This window comes from Mobula hypostoma, chromosome 29 (assembly GCF_963921235.1).
Source record: "Mobula hypostoma chromosome 29, sMobHyp1.1, whole genome shotgun sequence".
In the NCBI taxonomy this organism is placed as follows: domain Eukaryota; kingdom Metazoa; phylum Chordata; class Chondrichthyes; order Myliobatiformes; family Myliobatidae; genus Mobula; species Mobula hypostoma.
The window spans coordinates 22,278,877-22,292,979 of NC_086125.1; the positions used below are offsets into that span (position 1 = coordinate 22,278,877).

The following is a 14,103-nucleotide window of genomic DNA, read 5'->3' on the forward strand; positions in this document are numbered from 1 at the left end:
ACTAATGCAGGAAGTAACCGATGCCTTCTTTACTGCCTTAGCAACCTCTATTTCCACTTTAAGGAACACATTGACTTTACACACTGTTCCTCCACACACCAGGTCCTCACCATTCACTCTGTAAGACCGACCCCTCATGACAGATATTCGAGTAACCACAGACGCTGGACTGAGGAGCAGCAAACAATCTGCTGGAGGAACTTAAGGGGTCGAGCATCTCTGTAGGGGGAAAGGAATTGTCAAAATTTCAGGTCCGAACCCTGTATCAGGACTCAGGTGACATTCTGGTTCTGATTCAGGATTTCAAACCAAAATACTGACAGTTCTTTTCCTCCCAGAGACACAGCTCGACCTACTGAGTTCCTCCAGAAGATCAATTATTGCTCTAACCTTTATTAGTCGTGCCAAGGTTATGGTACGGTATTAGTTATGGGTCGAAGCGCTGGCAGAGATGATATTTGGTGCTCGGTGTCGGAGAGGTGGTCAGAGACACAAACACAGAAAAAGACCCTTCAGCCCACATTCTCCATGCTGACCATTAAGGGTCATCTACATTAAAATTTGTTCTGTAGCTTTCTATATATTGGTGATACAAATCCTTCTCCAGCTGTCGCTGAAATGTGGTGATGCACCTGCCTGTGCCACCCCCTCAAGGCAGTGTGTCCCAATGGGTGAAACAATCCTTCCACAAATCCCTTCAAAATCCATACCCCTTGCACTCAACCTCTACTGTCTGCATTTTGACACTTCTGCTATCGTCTAAATTTTCCCAGTATCTATTCATTCCATGGTCTATCAACATCTTCTGCTCCAAGGAAAACAAAAGAATGATGCTATGAAAGTCAAAAGGGTCGTTCAGAAGGCATATGGTGTGTTGGCCTTCCTTAGTCGGATGGGTTGCGGGGAGGTTGTGTTCAAGAACCAAAAAGAAATATTCTAACTCGAGATAACTCTGGGTTAGATTGCTGTCAGAGTACTGTGTTCAGTTCTGTTTGCACTGTAGGAATGATGTGGAAGATTTAGAGAGGCTTCAGAGGGGATTTACGATTGGAAAGCATGTCTTATGAGGATGGGTTGGGTGAGCTAAGGCTTTGTGAATCACCTTTTCACCCTCTCCACTGATACTTTTCATGACACTTTCGCATAGTGCAGAGGGAGACAGGAAACCGCCAAATGTTGGCAGGAGGCTTGTAACAGAAGGAGTCCCTCTGTCACCATTTCTCAGAAATTTATGTCGCCTCAGTTACAGAGAACAAGTCAGCAGCTCACTCAGTAGCACTCTAGCTGTGCTCTAGACAATGTTGCTTAGACTTTTACCATTTCCTGCCTGTACTGTATTTATATTTTATTCCCTGACTAATGCAGGAAGTAAATGATGCCTTCTTTACTACCTTAGCAACCTCTATTTCCACCTTCAGGAACACAATGACTTTACACACTGTTCCTCCACACACCAGGTCCTCACCATTCACTCTGTAAGACCTACCCTTATTACAGATACTCGAGTAACCACAGAAGCTGGACTGAGGAGCAACAAACAATCTGCTGGAGGAAATTAAGGGGTCGAGCAGCTCTGCCGGGGGAAAGGAATTGTCAAAATTTCAGGTCCGAACTCTGTATCAGGACTGAGGTGACATTCTGGTACTGATTCAGGATTTCAAACCAAAATACTGACAGTTCTTTTCCTCCCAGAGACACGGCTCGACCTACTGAGTTCCTCCAGAAGATTAATTATTTCTCCAACCTTTATTTGTCGTGCCAAGGTTATGGTACAGTATTAGTTATGGGTCGAAGCGCTGGCAGAGATGATATTTGGTGCTTGGTGTCGGAGAGGTGGTCAGAGACACAAACACAGAAAAAGACCCTTCAGCCCACATTTTCCATGCTGACCATTAAGGGTCATCTACATTAAAATTTGTTCTGTAGCTTTCTATATATTGGTGATACAAATCCTCCTCTGGATGTCACTGAAATGTGGTGATGCACCTGCATCTGCCACCCCCTCAAGGCAGTGTGTCCCAATGGGTGAAACAATCCTTCCACAAATCCCTTCAAAATCCATACCCCTTGCACTCAACCTCTACTGTCTGCATTTTGACACTTCTGCTATCGTCTAAATTTTCCCAGTATCTATTCATTCCATGGTCTATCAACATTTTCTGCTCCAAGGAAAACAAAAGAATGATGCTATGAAAGTCAAAAGGGTCATTCAGAAGGCATATGGTGTGTTGGCCTTCCTTAGTTGGATGGGTTGCGGGGAGGTTGTGTTCAAGAACCAAAAAGAAATATTCTAACTCGAGATAACTCTGGGTTAGATTGCTGTCAGAGTACTGTGTTCAGTTCTGTTTGCACTGTAGGAATGATGTGGAAGATTTAGAGAGGCTTCAGAGGGGATTTACGATTGGAAAGCATGTGTTATGAGGATGGGTTGGGTGAGCTAAGGCTTTGTGAATCACCTTTTCACCCTCTCCACTGATACTTTTCATGACACTTTCGCATAGTGCAGAGGGAGACAGGAAACCGCCAAATGTTGGCAGGAGGCTTGTAACAGAAGGAGTCCCTCTGTCACCATTTCTCAGAAATTTATGTCGCCTCAGTTACAGAGAACAAGTCAGCAGCTCACTCAGTAGCACTCTAGCTGTGCTCTAGACAATGTTGCTTAGACTTTTACCATTTCCTGCCTGTACTGTATTTATATTTTATTCCCTGACTAATGCAGGAAGTAAACGATGCCTTCTTTACTGCCTTAGCAACCTCTATTTCCACCTTCAGGAACACATTGACTTTACACACTGTTCCTCCACACACCAGGTCCTCACCATTCACTCTGTAAGACCGACCCTCATGACAGATATTCGAGTAACCACAGACGCTGGACTGAGGAGCAGCAAACAATCTGCTGGAGGAACTTAAGGGGTCGAGCATCTCTGTAGGGGGAAAGGAATTGTCAAAATTTCAGGTCCGAACCCTGTATCAGGACTCAGGTGACATTCTGGTTCTGATTCAGGATTTCAAACCAAAATACTGACAGTTCTTTTCCTCCCAGAGACACAGCTCGACCTACTGAGTTCCTCCAGAAGATCAATTATTGCTCTAACCTTTATTAGTCGTGCCAAGGTTATGGTACGGTATTAGTTATGGGTCGAAGCGCTGGCAGAGATGATACTTGGTGCTCGGTGTCGGAGAGGTGGTCAGAGACACAAACACAGAAAAAGACCCTTCAGCCCACATTCTCCATGCTGACCATTAAGGGTCATCTACATTAAAATTTGTTCTGTAGCTTTCTATATATTGGTGATACAAATCCTCCTCTGGATGTCACTGAAATGTGGTGATGCACCTGCCTGTGCCACCCCCTCAAGGCAGTGTGTCCCAATGGGTGAAACAATCCTTCCACTGATCCCTTGAAAATCCATACCTCTTCCTCTCAACCTCTACTGTCTGCATTTTGACACTTTTGCTATGGTGTAAATTTTCCCAGTATCTATTCATTCCATGCTCTATCAACTGTGTCTCTGGGAGGAAAAGAACTGTCAGTATTTTTCTGCTCCAAGGAAAACAAAAGAATGATGCTATGAAAGTCAAAAGGGTCATTCAGAAGGCATATGGTGTTTTGGCCTTCCTTAGTTGGATGGGTTGCGGGGAAGTTGTGTTCAAGAACCAAAAAGAAATATTCTAACTCGAGATAACTCTGGGTTAGATTGCTCTCAGAGTACTGTGTTCAGTTCTGTTTGCACCGTAGGAATGATGTGGAAGTTTTAGAGAGGCTTCAGAGGGGATTTACGATTGGAAAGCATATCTTATGAGGATGGGTTGGGTGAGCTAAGGCTTTGTGAATCACCTTTTCACCTTCTCCACTGATACTTTTCATGACACTTTCCCATAGTGCAGATGGAGACAGGAAACCGCCAAATGTTGGCAGGAGGCTTGTAACAGAAGGAGTCCCTCTGTCACCATTTCTCAGAAAATTATGTTGCCTCAGTTGCAGAGAACAAGTCAGCAGCTCACTCAGCAGCACTCTAGCTGTGGTCTAGACAATGTTGCTTAGACTTTTACCATTTCCTGCCTATACTGTATTTATATTTTATTCCCTGACTAATGCAGCAAGTTACCGATGCCTTCTTTACTGCCTTAGCAACCTCTATTTCCACCTTCAGGAACACATTGACTTTACACACTGTTCCTCCGCACACCAGGTCCTCACCATTCACTCTGTAAGACCGACCCTTATTACAGATACTCGAGTAACCACAGATGCTGGAGTGAGGAGCAGCAAACAATCTGCTGGAGGAACTTAAGGGGTCGAGCAGCTCTGTAGGGGGAAAGGAATTGTCAAAATTTCAGGTCCGAACCCTGTATCAAGACTGAGGTGACATTCTGGTTTTGATTCAGGATTTCAAACCAAAATACTGACAGTTCTTTTCCTCCCAGAGACACGGCTCGACCTACTGAGTTCCTCTGGAAGATCAATTATTGCTCCAACCTTTATTTGTCGTGCCAAGGTTATGGTACGGTATTAGTTATGGGTCGAAGTGCTTGGCAGAGATGGTACTTGGTGCTCGGTGTCGGAGAGGTGGTCAGAGACACAAGCACAGAAAAAGACCCTTCAGCCCACATTTTCCATGCTGACCATTAAGGGTCATCTACATTAAAATTTGTTCTGTAGCTTTCTATATATTGGTGATACAAATCCTCCTCTGGATGTCACTGAAATGTGGTGATGCACCTGCATCTGCCACCCCCTCAAGGCAGTGTGTCCCAATGGGTGAAACAATCCTTCCACAAATCCCTTCAAAATCCATACCCCTTCCTCTCAACCTCTACTGTCTGCATTTTGACACTTCTGCTATGGTCTAAATTTTCCCAGTATCTATTCATTCCATGGTCTATCAACATCTTCTGCTCCAAGGAAAACAAAAGAATGATGCTATGAAAGTCAAAAGGGTCGTTCAGAAGGCATATGGTGTGTTGGCCTTCCTTAGTCGGATGGGTTGCGGGGAGGTTGTGTTCAAGAACCAAAAAGAAATATTCTACCTCGAGATAACTCTGGGTTAGATTGCTCTCAGAGTACTGTGTTCAGTTCTCTTTGCACTGTAGGAATGATGTGGAAGATTTAGAGAGGCTTCAGAGGGGATTTACGATTGGAAAGCATGTCTTATGTGGATGGGTTGGGTGAGCTTAGGCTTTGTGAATCACCTTTTCACCCTCTGCACTGATATTTTTCATGACACTTTCCCATAGTGCAGAGGGTGACAGGAAACCGCCAAATGTTGGCAGGAGGCTTGTAACAGAAGGAGTCCCTCTGTCACCATTTCTCAGAAAATTATGTCGCCTCAGTTGCAGAGAACAAGTCAGCAGCTCACTCAGCAGCACTCTAGCTGTGGTCTAGACAATGTTGCTTAGACTTTTACCATTTCCTGCCTGTACTGTATTTATATTTTATTCCCTGACTAATGCAGGAAGTAACCGATGCCTTCTTTACTGCCTTAGCAACCTCTATTTCCACCTTCAGGAACACATTGACTTTACACACTGTTCCTCCACACACCAGGTCCTCACCATTCACTCTGTAAGACCTACCCTTATTACAGATACTCGAGTAACCACAGACGCTGCTTGACCTGCTGTGTTCCTCCAGCAGAACAACTATTGCTCCGACCTTTATTCGTCGTGCTAAGGTTATGGTACGGTATTAGTCATGGGTGGCACTGTAACGTTCCTACCTTTATTAGTTGTGCGAAGGATACAGTACGGTATTAGATGTGGATGGCATGGTAGCATAGTGGTGAGCACAATCGCTTTGTACCACCAGTGATCACCAATTGTGGTTTGATTCCCACCACTGCCTGTAAGGAGTTTGTACTTTCTCCCCATGACTGCATGAGTTGCCTCCAGGTGCCCCGATTACCTCCCACATTCCGATGACGTACGGTTTGGTTTCGGGTTAGGGAGTTGTGGACATGCTATATTAGTGCCAGACGTGTGGCAGCATTTGTTGGATGCTCCCAGCACGATCCTCGATCTGGGTTGGTTATCGACATAAAATGATGCATTTCACAATATGTTTTGATGTTTCGATTTACATGTGACAATTAAGTCCAATCTTGCTTTAAGTTTACAAAGTAAGGGGTCATAATCAGAGATCCCAGGTTGTCAGGATCTAGTAATCTATAGTGAAGGAACTACTGATAAGTGGTGGAGGGGTGTATTGATGGGTTGGATAAAGAGGCGAGGGCGGACCCATGTGTGGTACAGAATCACCGACACAGGACTGGAAGGGCTGGACATCCCATGAGTGTGAACTTGCATTAACTCTGTCTAATGCTGTCCCTGGAGACTCTATCACAGTAACTCTGTCCCTGGAGACTCTATCACAGTAACACTGTCTAATGCTGTCCCTGGACACTCTATCACAGTAACTCTGTCCCTGGAGACTCTATCACAGCCGTTTCCTGAACGTGGTTCCCCACTTTGTGCTTGCAGACTGATGACAGGCACTTGGAGGTGATCACCTACATCGGCCTCATCATCTCCCTTTTCTGCCTCGCTGCCTCCATCGCCGTATTTGTCAACTGCAAATCCATCCAGAATGCTCACACCAATCTCCACAAGCACCTGAGTATCACCCTCTTCCTGGCACAGTTCATCTTTCCGATCGGAATGCGGATTAAACAGCTGGTAAGAAAACCAAATTACCACCTCTAATTCTCATAGGGTTTCTGAATGTGCAGTTGGTCAAATTCTGCAGCAAAGGCAGACTTAACGTGGGTGTAGTGGTATCTCAGCCCCTGCTCTCCCACCACTCTCCTCTGGTGTCCTCTCCTCCCGTTGGCTCATCATGACCATCGTGCCATCCCTTTAATCAGATCCTCATTGCAATGGTAGCCAAAACCTCCGAGCATTGGAGACTCACCCCTTCCCCACGGTCTTGTCACCACAGAACATTGACCTTTCCCTCCCTCTGCCCTCCTGTCCAATGACCTCACGGGACACTCCAAACCTCCTCATTCACATTCACCCTGGGGTGCAGTGGATTATCCCTGTCACTGAGTTTCCCGGTCACTGGAGAATGAGTGACATCAGCACACTTTGCAGATCTGGTGCTGCAACAAGATATTTTGTAAAAAGTACCAAAGTTGTTCTCAGCTTATGGACTCACAAGAGTTTGCAAACACTGGAGATCTGGAGCAAATCACAAAGGAGCTGGAGGAACAGAGGAGGTCAGCCAATGTGAAACGTCTAATGTCCATGTCCCTTCATAGATACCTACTGATCCTTGGAGTTCCCCCATCTCCTTCGTATATTATTCTAATTTTATCACTAAATTAATAAATATCTGGTGTGTATCACCACCGTGTTCTTTCTGTTTGCAGATTATCTCTTCCGTTGTGTACAGGTGTTTGTGTACTGATTTATGTCAGAGTCTCTGTGTTTGTATCTCTGAGTTACACACACAAAATGATGGAGAAACTCAGTGGGTCAGGCAGCATCCATAGAGGGGAATAAACAGTTGAGATTTCAGGCTGAGACCCTTCATCAGAATTGGACAGGAAGGTGGCAGAAGTCAGAATCAGAGGGAGAGGAGAGTGGAAGGATTACAAGCTGACAGGTGAGAGGTGAAATGAGGTGAGGGGGAAGGAGTGTGGGTCGGGGGGTGTTTAAATACAGCAGCTGGGAGGTGAGAGGTAAAGAAGTTAAAGGGCTGAAGAGAAAGAAATCTGATCGGACGTGAATGTGGATCGGGGAGAAAGGGAAGGGGGAACCAGAGGGAAGTGATGGGCAGGTGAGGAGAAGAGAAGAGGTAAGAGGGAGCTGGAAAAGGTTGTCAGTCCATTTCTGATGCCATGTGTTTTTCTCTGTGCCCATGTGAATGTCTTTAGCTGTGGTTATCTCTCTCTATTCCTTTCCACTTTTGTGTAACCGTCTGTGTGTCTCTGACCCGTCTCTGCATGTTCCTGCCTGCGTCCCTGTCTCTGACTGCCCTCTGCTTTTGCCCCGAGCTGCCCACTATCTACTGTGTTGCCTCTTTCTTTAGGTTGTGTGCGCCCTGATTGCTGGGTGTCTGCATTACCTCTTCCTTGCCGTCTTCGTCTGGATGTTCCTGGACAGTCTGCAGCTTTTCATCATGTCCAGAAACCTGACAGTCACCAATTACACTCGCACACATATCATCAAACGAAGATACCTGTATGTTTCTGCTTATGCTGTTCCTGCTGTGATAGTCATTATCACAGCGGCAATATACCCCAGAGGCTATGGAACAGAAACCGCGTGAGTATTAAATGATAAGGAAATGTGATAGAGTGATACAACTGACTGTGACACAGAAAGAGGCCATTTGGTCCATCAGGTCCATGCTAGCTTCCTGCGGATTTAGCCCATCAGTTCCATTGCCCTCTCCTTATCTCCCTCTACCCCTGAATCTTATCCTCCCACACATGGCCATCAACTCCCCTTTGATGCTTCCCCACCCACCCACAACAAGGGGTAATTTACTGTCAATAACACACCGTTGGGATGTGGGATCAAACCGGAGCTCTAAGGGAAATCCTGGCACGGTGATGGAGACAACATGCAAACTCCACTTGGACAACAACCAAGGTCAGGATTGACCCGGGTCCCTGGAGGCAGCGGCGCAATTGGCTGCACCACTGCCCTAACGCAGGACGTGGACTGAGTCCTGTACCAGCTCTGAGAGCAAAGCATAAAATTCACCCGATATCCTGCATCTGAAACCTTGATAATATTGTATTAAATATTCTCCAGGTGAGGGTAGCTGACGGGTCTCAAATCCTCGGTGAGATAGGGAGTTGTCTATCCCAGCATGTGAAGACAGACTCCGGTGGATTGAGCGGACGAGACCAATGGAAGGTCCAACGGTCAAGAAGGCGGTCTCTGCAAGCGTCATGGAACGTGTAGAGCAGGACAAAACACAGAAGATGTCCTGGTCATCCACTGCGCCTAGTCCCATCTCCAGCCGTCTAGACTCTGTCTTGCCACTGGACCGAGATGGAAATTAGGAAGAGAGAGTGAGGCTGACGCTGCGCAACTCTCCCTCACTTAAATCCAAATCACGCGCTAGTCTCGACACCATCAATGGTGTCGAGGTCCTCATCGACGTCAACAATGGACAAACAACTTAATTCTCCAGGTGGAGACTGCATGGAGAGGTGTAGGAAGCTGTGTTGAAACTTGTAAAAAGGAAAAGACTTCCAAAGGTTTTTGTAGATCTTGTCTGAGATATTCCCCGAGACTGGAAAGAATTTGACTTCACACCCTGACAGATCTTGTTCCAACTGATCTCAGCTGCTGTACCATTGAGAGGTCTAAGACTGGCTAGAGGCAGCAGGAGAATCTTAGGAATAATAGAGGCAACAGGAGGAGACCATTTGGCATCTCAAAGCATCTACCAATCAACCCTGACTGGAACCCATTTCCCTAATCTAGGTCCACAGTCTTTACACCCTGATCCAACAAGTGCCCACCCACTTCGGCAGCCTGTTGACCTGTGATCAAAGGGGAGAGTTTACAGTGACCTGAGATCCCACTGATCTCTAAATTTTTTCTAAATTTAAACACAACATAGTTTGAGAGAACCAATGAAATGTGGTGGGGGGATTGACCTCTTTCCAATTCAGCAAAATGGATCTTCTGGCCATTAGTGTAAGAAGTGCAATCATCCAACAAGCTGAAGATGTTAAAAGATTTGGTTCTATCATTGGTAAACCAAAAATTGCAGTAATAGGGTGGAGTTGTATATCAATACTCAAAACAGTTGAAATAATATCAAAGATATCTTTCCAGTATTTTTTAAAAGAGGACATGACCAAAACACATGAGTTACAGAAGATATCTCGGAGTGACATCTATCACTTTATAGGATTTATATGAGATTAATAACGAGCTAATTTATCCTTCGACATATGAACCCTATGCGCTACTTTAAACTGTATCAACGCATGTTTAGCACATATAGAGGATGAATTAACTAATTGAAGAATGGTTTCCCATTTTTCAACAGGTAAAGTAACCTTAAGTTCTCTTTCCCAATCAATCTTAACCTTATTAGATATGTCTGGACGTATTTTCATAATTACACTATAAATGTTTGCTATTACACTTTTCTGAAAAGGAATTAAACCTAAAATTTTTTCCAAAATATCCGATGAATATAAATTTGGGAAGGTAGAAAGAACAGTATTTTAAAAATTTCTAATCTGTAAATATCTAAAGAAATGGGATCTTGGCAAATTGTATTTGTTAGATAATTGTTCAAAAGACATGAAACAATTATCCAAAAATAGATCACAAAATTTTAATACACCTTTAGTTTTCCAAGCCAAATAGGCTTGATCCATGATAGAGGGTTGAAAAAACAAATTAGATATAATAGGACTCGCTAGAATAAATTGATTCAACCCAAAAAATTTTCAAAATTGAAACCATATTTGTAAAGTATATTTTACTATTGGGTTAACCATTTGTTTATGCAATTTAGCAAGAGAAAAGGGAAGCGAGGTCCCTAAAATAGAACCCAATGAAAACCCTTGTAAAGATTTACATTAAAGATTTACCCAATGTGGACTTGAAGTTATGTCCAAGTCCCATGACCAAAATTTTAAATATCGAATATTAATTGCCCAATAATAAAATCTAAAATTCAGCAATGCCAGACAACCCCCTTTTTAAATTTCTGTAAGTATCTTTTACCTATCCTAGGATTTTTATTCTGCCATATATATGAAGAGATTTTAGAATCAACCTTGTCAAAAAAGGATTTTGGAATAAAAACTGGCACCGCTTGAAATAAATATTAAAATTTAGGTAAAATAATCATCTTGATAGCATTAATCTGACCTATCAATGATAGAGACATTGGTGACCGTTTAGTAAACAAAAGTTTAATCTGATCAATTAAAGGTATAAAATTAGCCTTAAATAAATCCTTATGCTTTTTTGTAATTTTAACCCCTAAGTATGTAAAGAAATCAGTAACCAATTTAAATGGTAAACATCCATGAATTGGAACCTGCATATTTAGGGGAAATAGTTCACTCTTATTAAGATTTAATTTATAACCAGAAAAATTACTAAACTGAGCCAACAAGAATAAAACAGCGGGAATGGATTTCTCAGGGTTAGAGATATATAATAGCAAATCGTCTGCATATAATGATACCTTATGTATCATTATACGGGTAATAGCAAGAATGTCAGGTGAATCTCGAATAGCAATTGCTAAAGGTTCAAGGGCAATATCAAATAATAATGGACTAGGAGGACATTCCTGCCTAGTACCCCGAAATAAACGAAGAAAGGGAGATCATTGATTATTGGTAAAAACTGAAGCTACAGGGGTATAATATATCAATTTAATCCAAGATATAAATATTGGGTTAAAATTAAATTTCTCAAGCACAGTAAATAAATATGACCATTCAACTCTGTCAAAAGCTTTCTCAGCATCTACTGAAATAACACATTCTGGAGTAGTAAGTGATGGAGTATAAATAATATTCATCAATCTCCTAATATTAAAAGATGAATGATGTTTTTTAATAAATCCAGTCTGGTCCACAGAGATAATTTGAGGTAATACCTTCTCTAACCAGTTGCTAATATTTCAGAAAAAATCTTTGAATCGACATTCAACAGAGATATCGGTCTATATGATGCACAATCAGTAGGGTCTTAATTCTTTTTAAGAATTAAAGAAATAGAAGCTTCATAAAATGATTGTGGTAATTTACCTAATCTGATTGCTTCTTTAAAAACTCTAGACAACCAAGGCAAAAGAATAGAAGAAAAAAACTTAAAGAATTCCACTGTAAAACCATCTGGACCAGGTGCTTTGCCAGAATTCATAGAGGAAATAATACCTTTTATTTCTTCATCCGTGATAGGAGTTTCTAATGTTAAACATTCTTCTGGTGATAATTTCAGAAAATTCAATTTCCTTAAAAAGACATGCATAATGTTAGGACATGAGGAAATTCAGAATGGTATAAAGAGGTGTAAAACTCTTGAAAGGATTTATTTATCTCGTCATGATTGACTGCTAAACTGTCATGATGCTTACAAATCTTAATAATTTGATGTTTAACCAAATCAGTTTTCAATCGATTAGCTAGTAGTTTACCCGATTTATCACTATGTATATAAAACTCACTTCTGGTTTTCATTAATTGATTTTCAATTGAGGAGGTTAATAATAGAAAAAAATTAAAGTGTTATTTATGATCCCTCTATTAAATTTGAAAAGACTTGGAGGCCATTTATTCAATACTTTCATATAATGTAATTTGACCTTTTCCAAACCTACTCTATTCATTTTTAGTATATATTGAGGGGAGCGGAGTCAATGACACTAATGGTTCTTTTTTATGGTTCATAACAGCCCATGTCTTTTTTTTTCCTGTAGTCTAGTTGGTCTATCTTGTTAGATTAGTTTTTTTGGGGGGTATATATTTTTTTTCTTTTTCCTTTTTCATGTTAATTTGTCTATATATAATATTTGTATCCTGTAAGATTGGGAGGTTTAATATCCATGTATTAACTGGGTTTATATTTATATATGATAATTACAATAATGTAATCCAATAACTTTGTATGATTACTATGTTATGTTAATCTTTATCATTACGATACTAATAAAAAGATTGAAAAAGAAAGAGAAGATCCCACTGATCTCCATTCAGGGACCTGCAGAAGTGAGTCTGGCTGAGATCCCAGCATCACAGAACATTGCAGAACTGGTCAGCTAATGGCTAATCATTCCCTCAACTTCTTCTGGGATTGACCACAATGAGAGAGGCAAACAAGGCTTCTGTTGAAACACCAGTTGCCTGATGCTTGTTGGACTTGGTCATTATCAACCCTAGTCTCTGCATGTGGAGCAGGGAGGGAAATGGGGTGGTGCCCCTCCCTGCCCTTCTCAATTCTCTCCTGTGCTGGGTGCCTCTGCCCTCCCAGTTTACTGACAGATGCCCAACTCTGTGGACAGAGATTGAGTTCCAGTGCAGAGCTGAGAAGGAGTCACATTGTCACTGCTGCTGTCATTGGAGGAGAAAGCGGAGCCAAGTCCTGTCTGTAGTTTTGGATGGACAGAACTTATCCCAACAAACTATATCAAAGGAGAGTGCAGGCCATCTCCCCCACATTCAGGCCAACATCCCTTAACCAATGGCATTGATTGGTCATCAGTGCACTGTTATTGTTTGGGATCTTGCCATGCAGAGATTGGCTGCCGCTTTCCTGCACTGTAGATCCAGTGACGTTCTCAATGTATTTCATAAACTGACTGCCACTCAGTCACGAATCTCCTCCATCCTCACAGCTGTTGGCTGAAGCACGAGTTGGGGTTTAACTGGAGTTTCCAGGGCCCGGTCTGTTTCATGATTCTGGTAAGCTTCCTGTTTCTCTCTGCACTGCAACTGTTCCAGACCGGGGTTCTCTCTTGTTGTGTGCTTCACTTTCAGTCCCCTGTGTGTGTCCACATGGTGCCGTCTCTATGCCCAGGGTTCACAGACACCAGATATCACTGTGCACTGGAGTGTCTCAGTGCCCAGTGTTGAGAAGGACGAGTTTGGGGGATGCACTGAAGCTTGATGCAGACACTCCAAAAGCTCAGTGGGGAAGGATCACAGTCCGGGGTGGTGCCTCTGCTGAGGGGCTGTGTCCAGTGTAACAGCCCCTCACGAATCACTCATGGACTGTGAGAAGCATCGGTGTCTTCTCAATGTTAATGTGTCTGACACTCAGTGTGGTCGGCACATTTGATAACTGAAGAAATATCAGTGAAACTGGCCCTCAGGTGTTTGTGTCAATCGCACCTCTGACCTAGGGGCTGGCCTTTGACCTCTGATCTGTTGCTTTCAGAATCAGGTTTATTATCACCTGAATGTGTTGTGAAATTTGTTAATTTAGCAGCAGCAGTTTAATGCAATACACAATAGAAGAAGAAGAAGAAGAAAAAAATAAAATAATATACGTATATTATTTTACGTATACGTATATTGAATAAATTTAAAATTGTGCAAAACAGAAATAATATATATTAAAAAAAGTGAGATAGTGTTTAATGTCCATTTAGGAATCGGATGC

At 42.5% G+C, this 14,103-nt stretch overlaps 1 protein-coding gene across 1 annotated transcript in view; it reads left to right on the plus strand.

Moving 5' to 3' along the window:
* Positions 1-14,103, plus strand: part of LOC134339294 (adhesion G protein-coupled receptor E2-like) — a 108,930-nt gene that overhangs the window by 62,954 nt on the left and 31,873 nt on the right. The window contains exons 11-13 of the mRNA XM_063035670.1: positions 6,484-6,678; positions 8,036-8,271; positions 13,337-13,403. Coding sequence (XP_062891740.1) covers positions 6,484-6,678; positions 8,036-8,271; positions 13,337-13,403 — 498 coding nt within the window. The remainder of the gene's footprint in view (positions 1-6,483; positions 6,679-8,035; positions 8,272-13,336; positions 13,404-14,103) is intronic.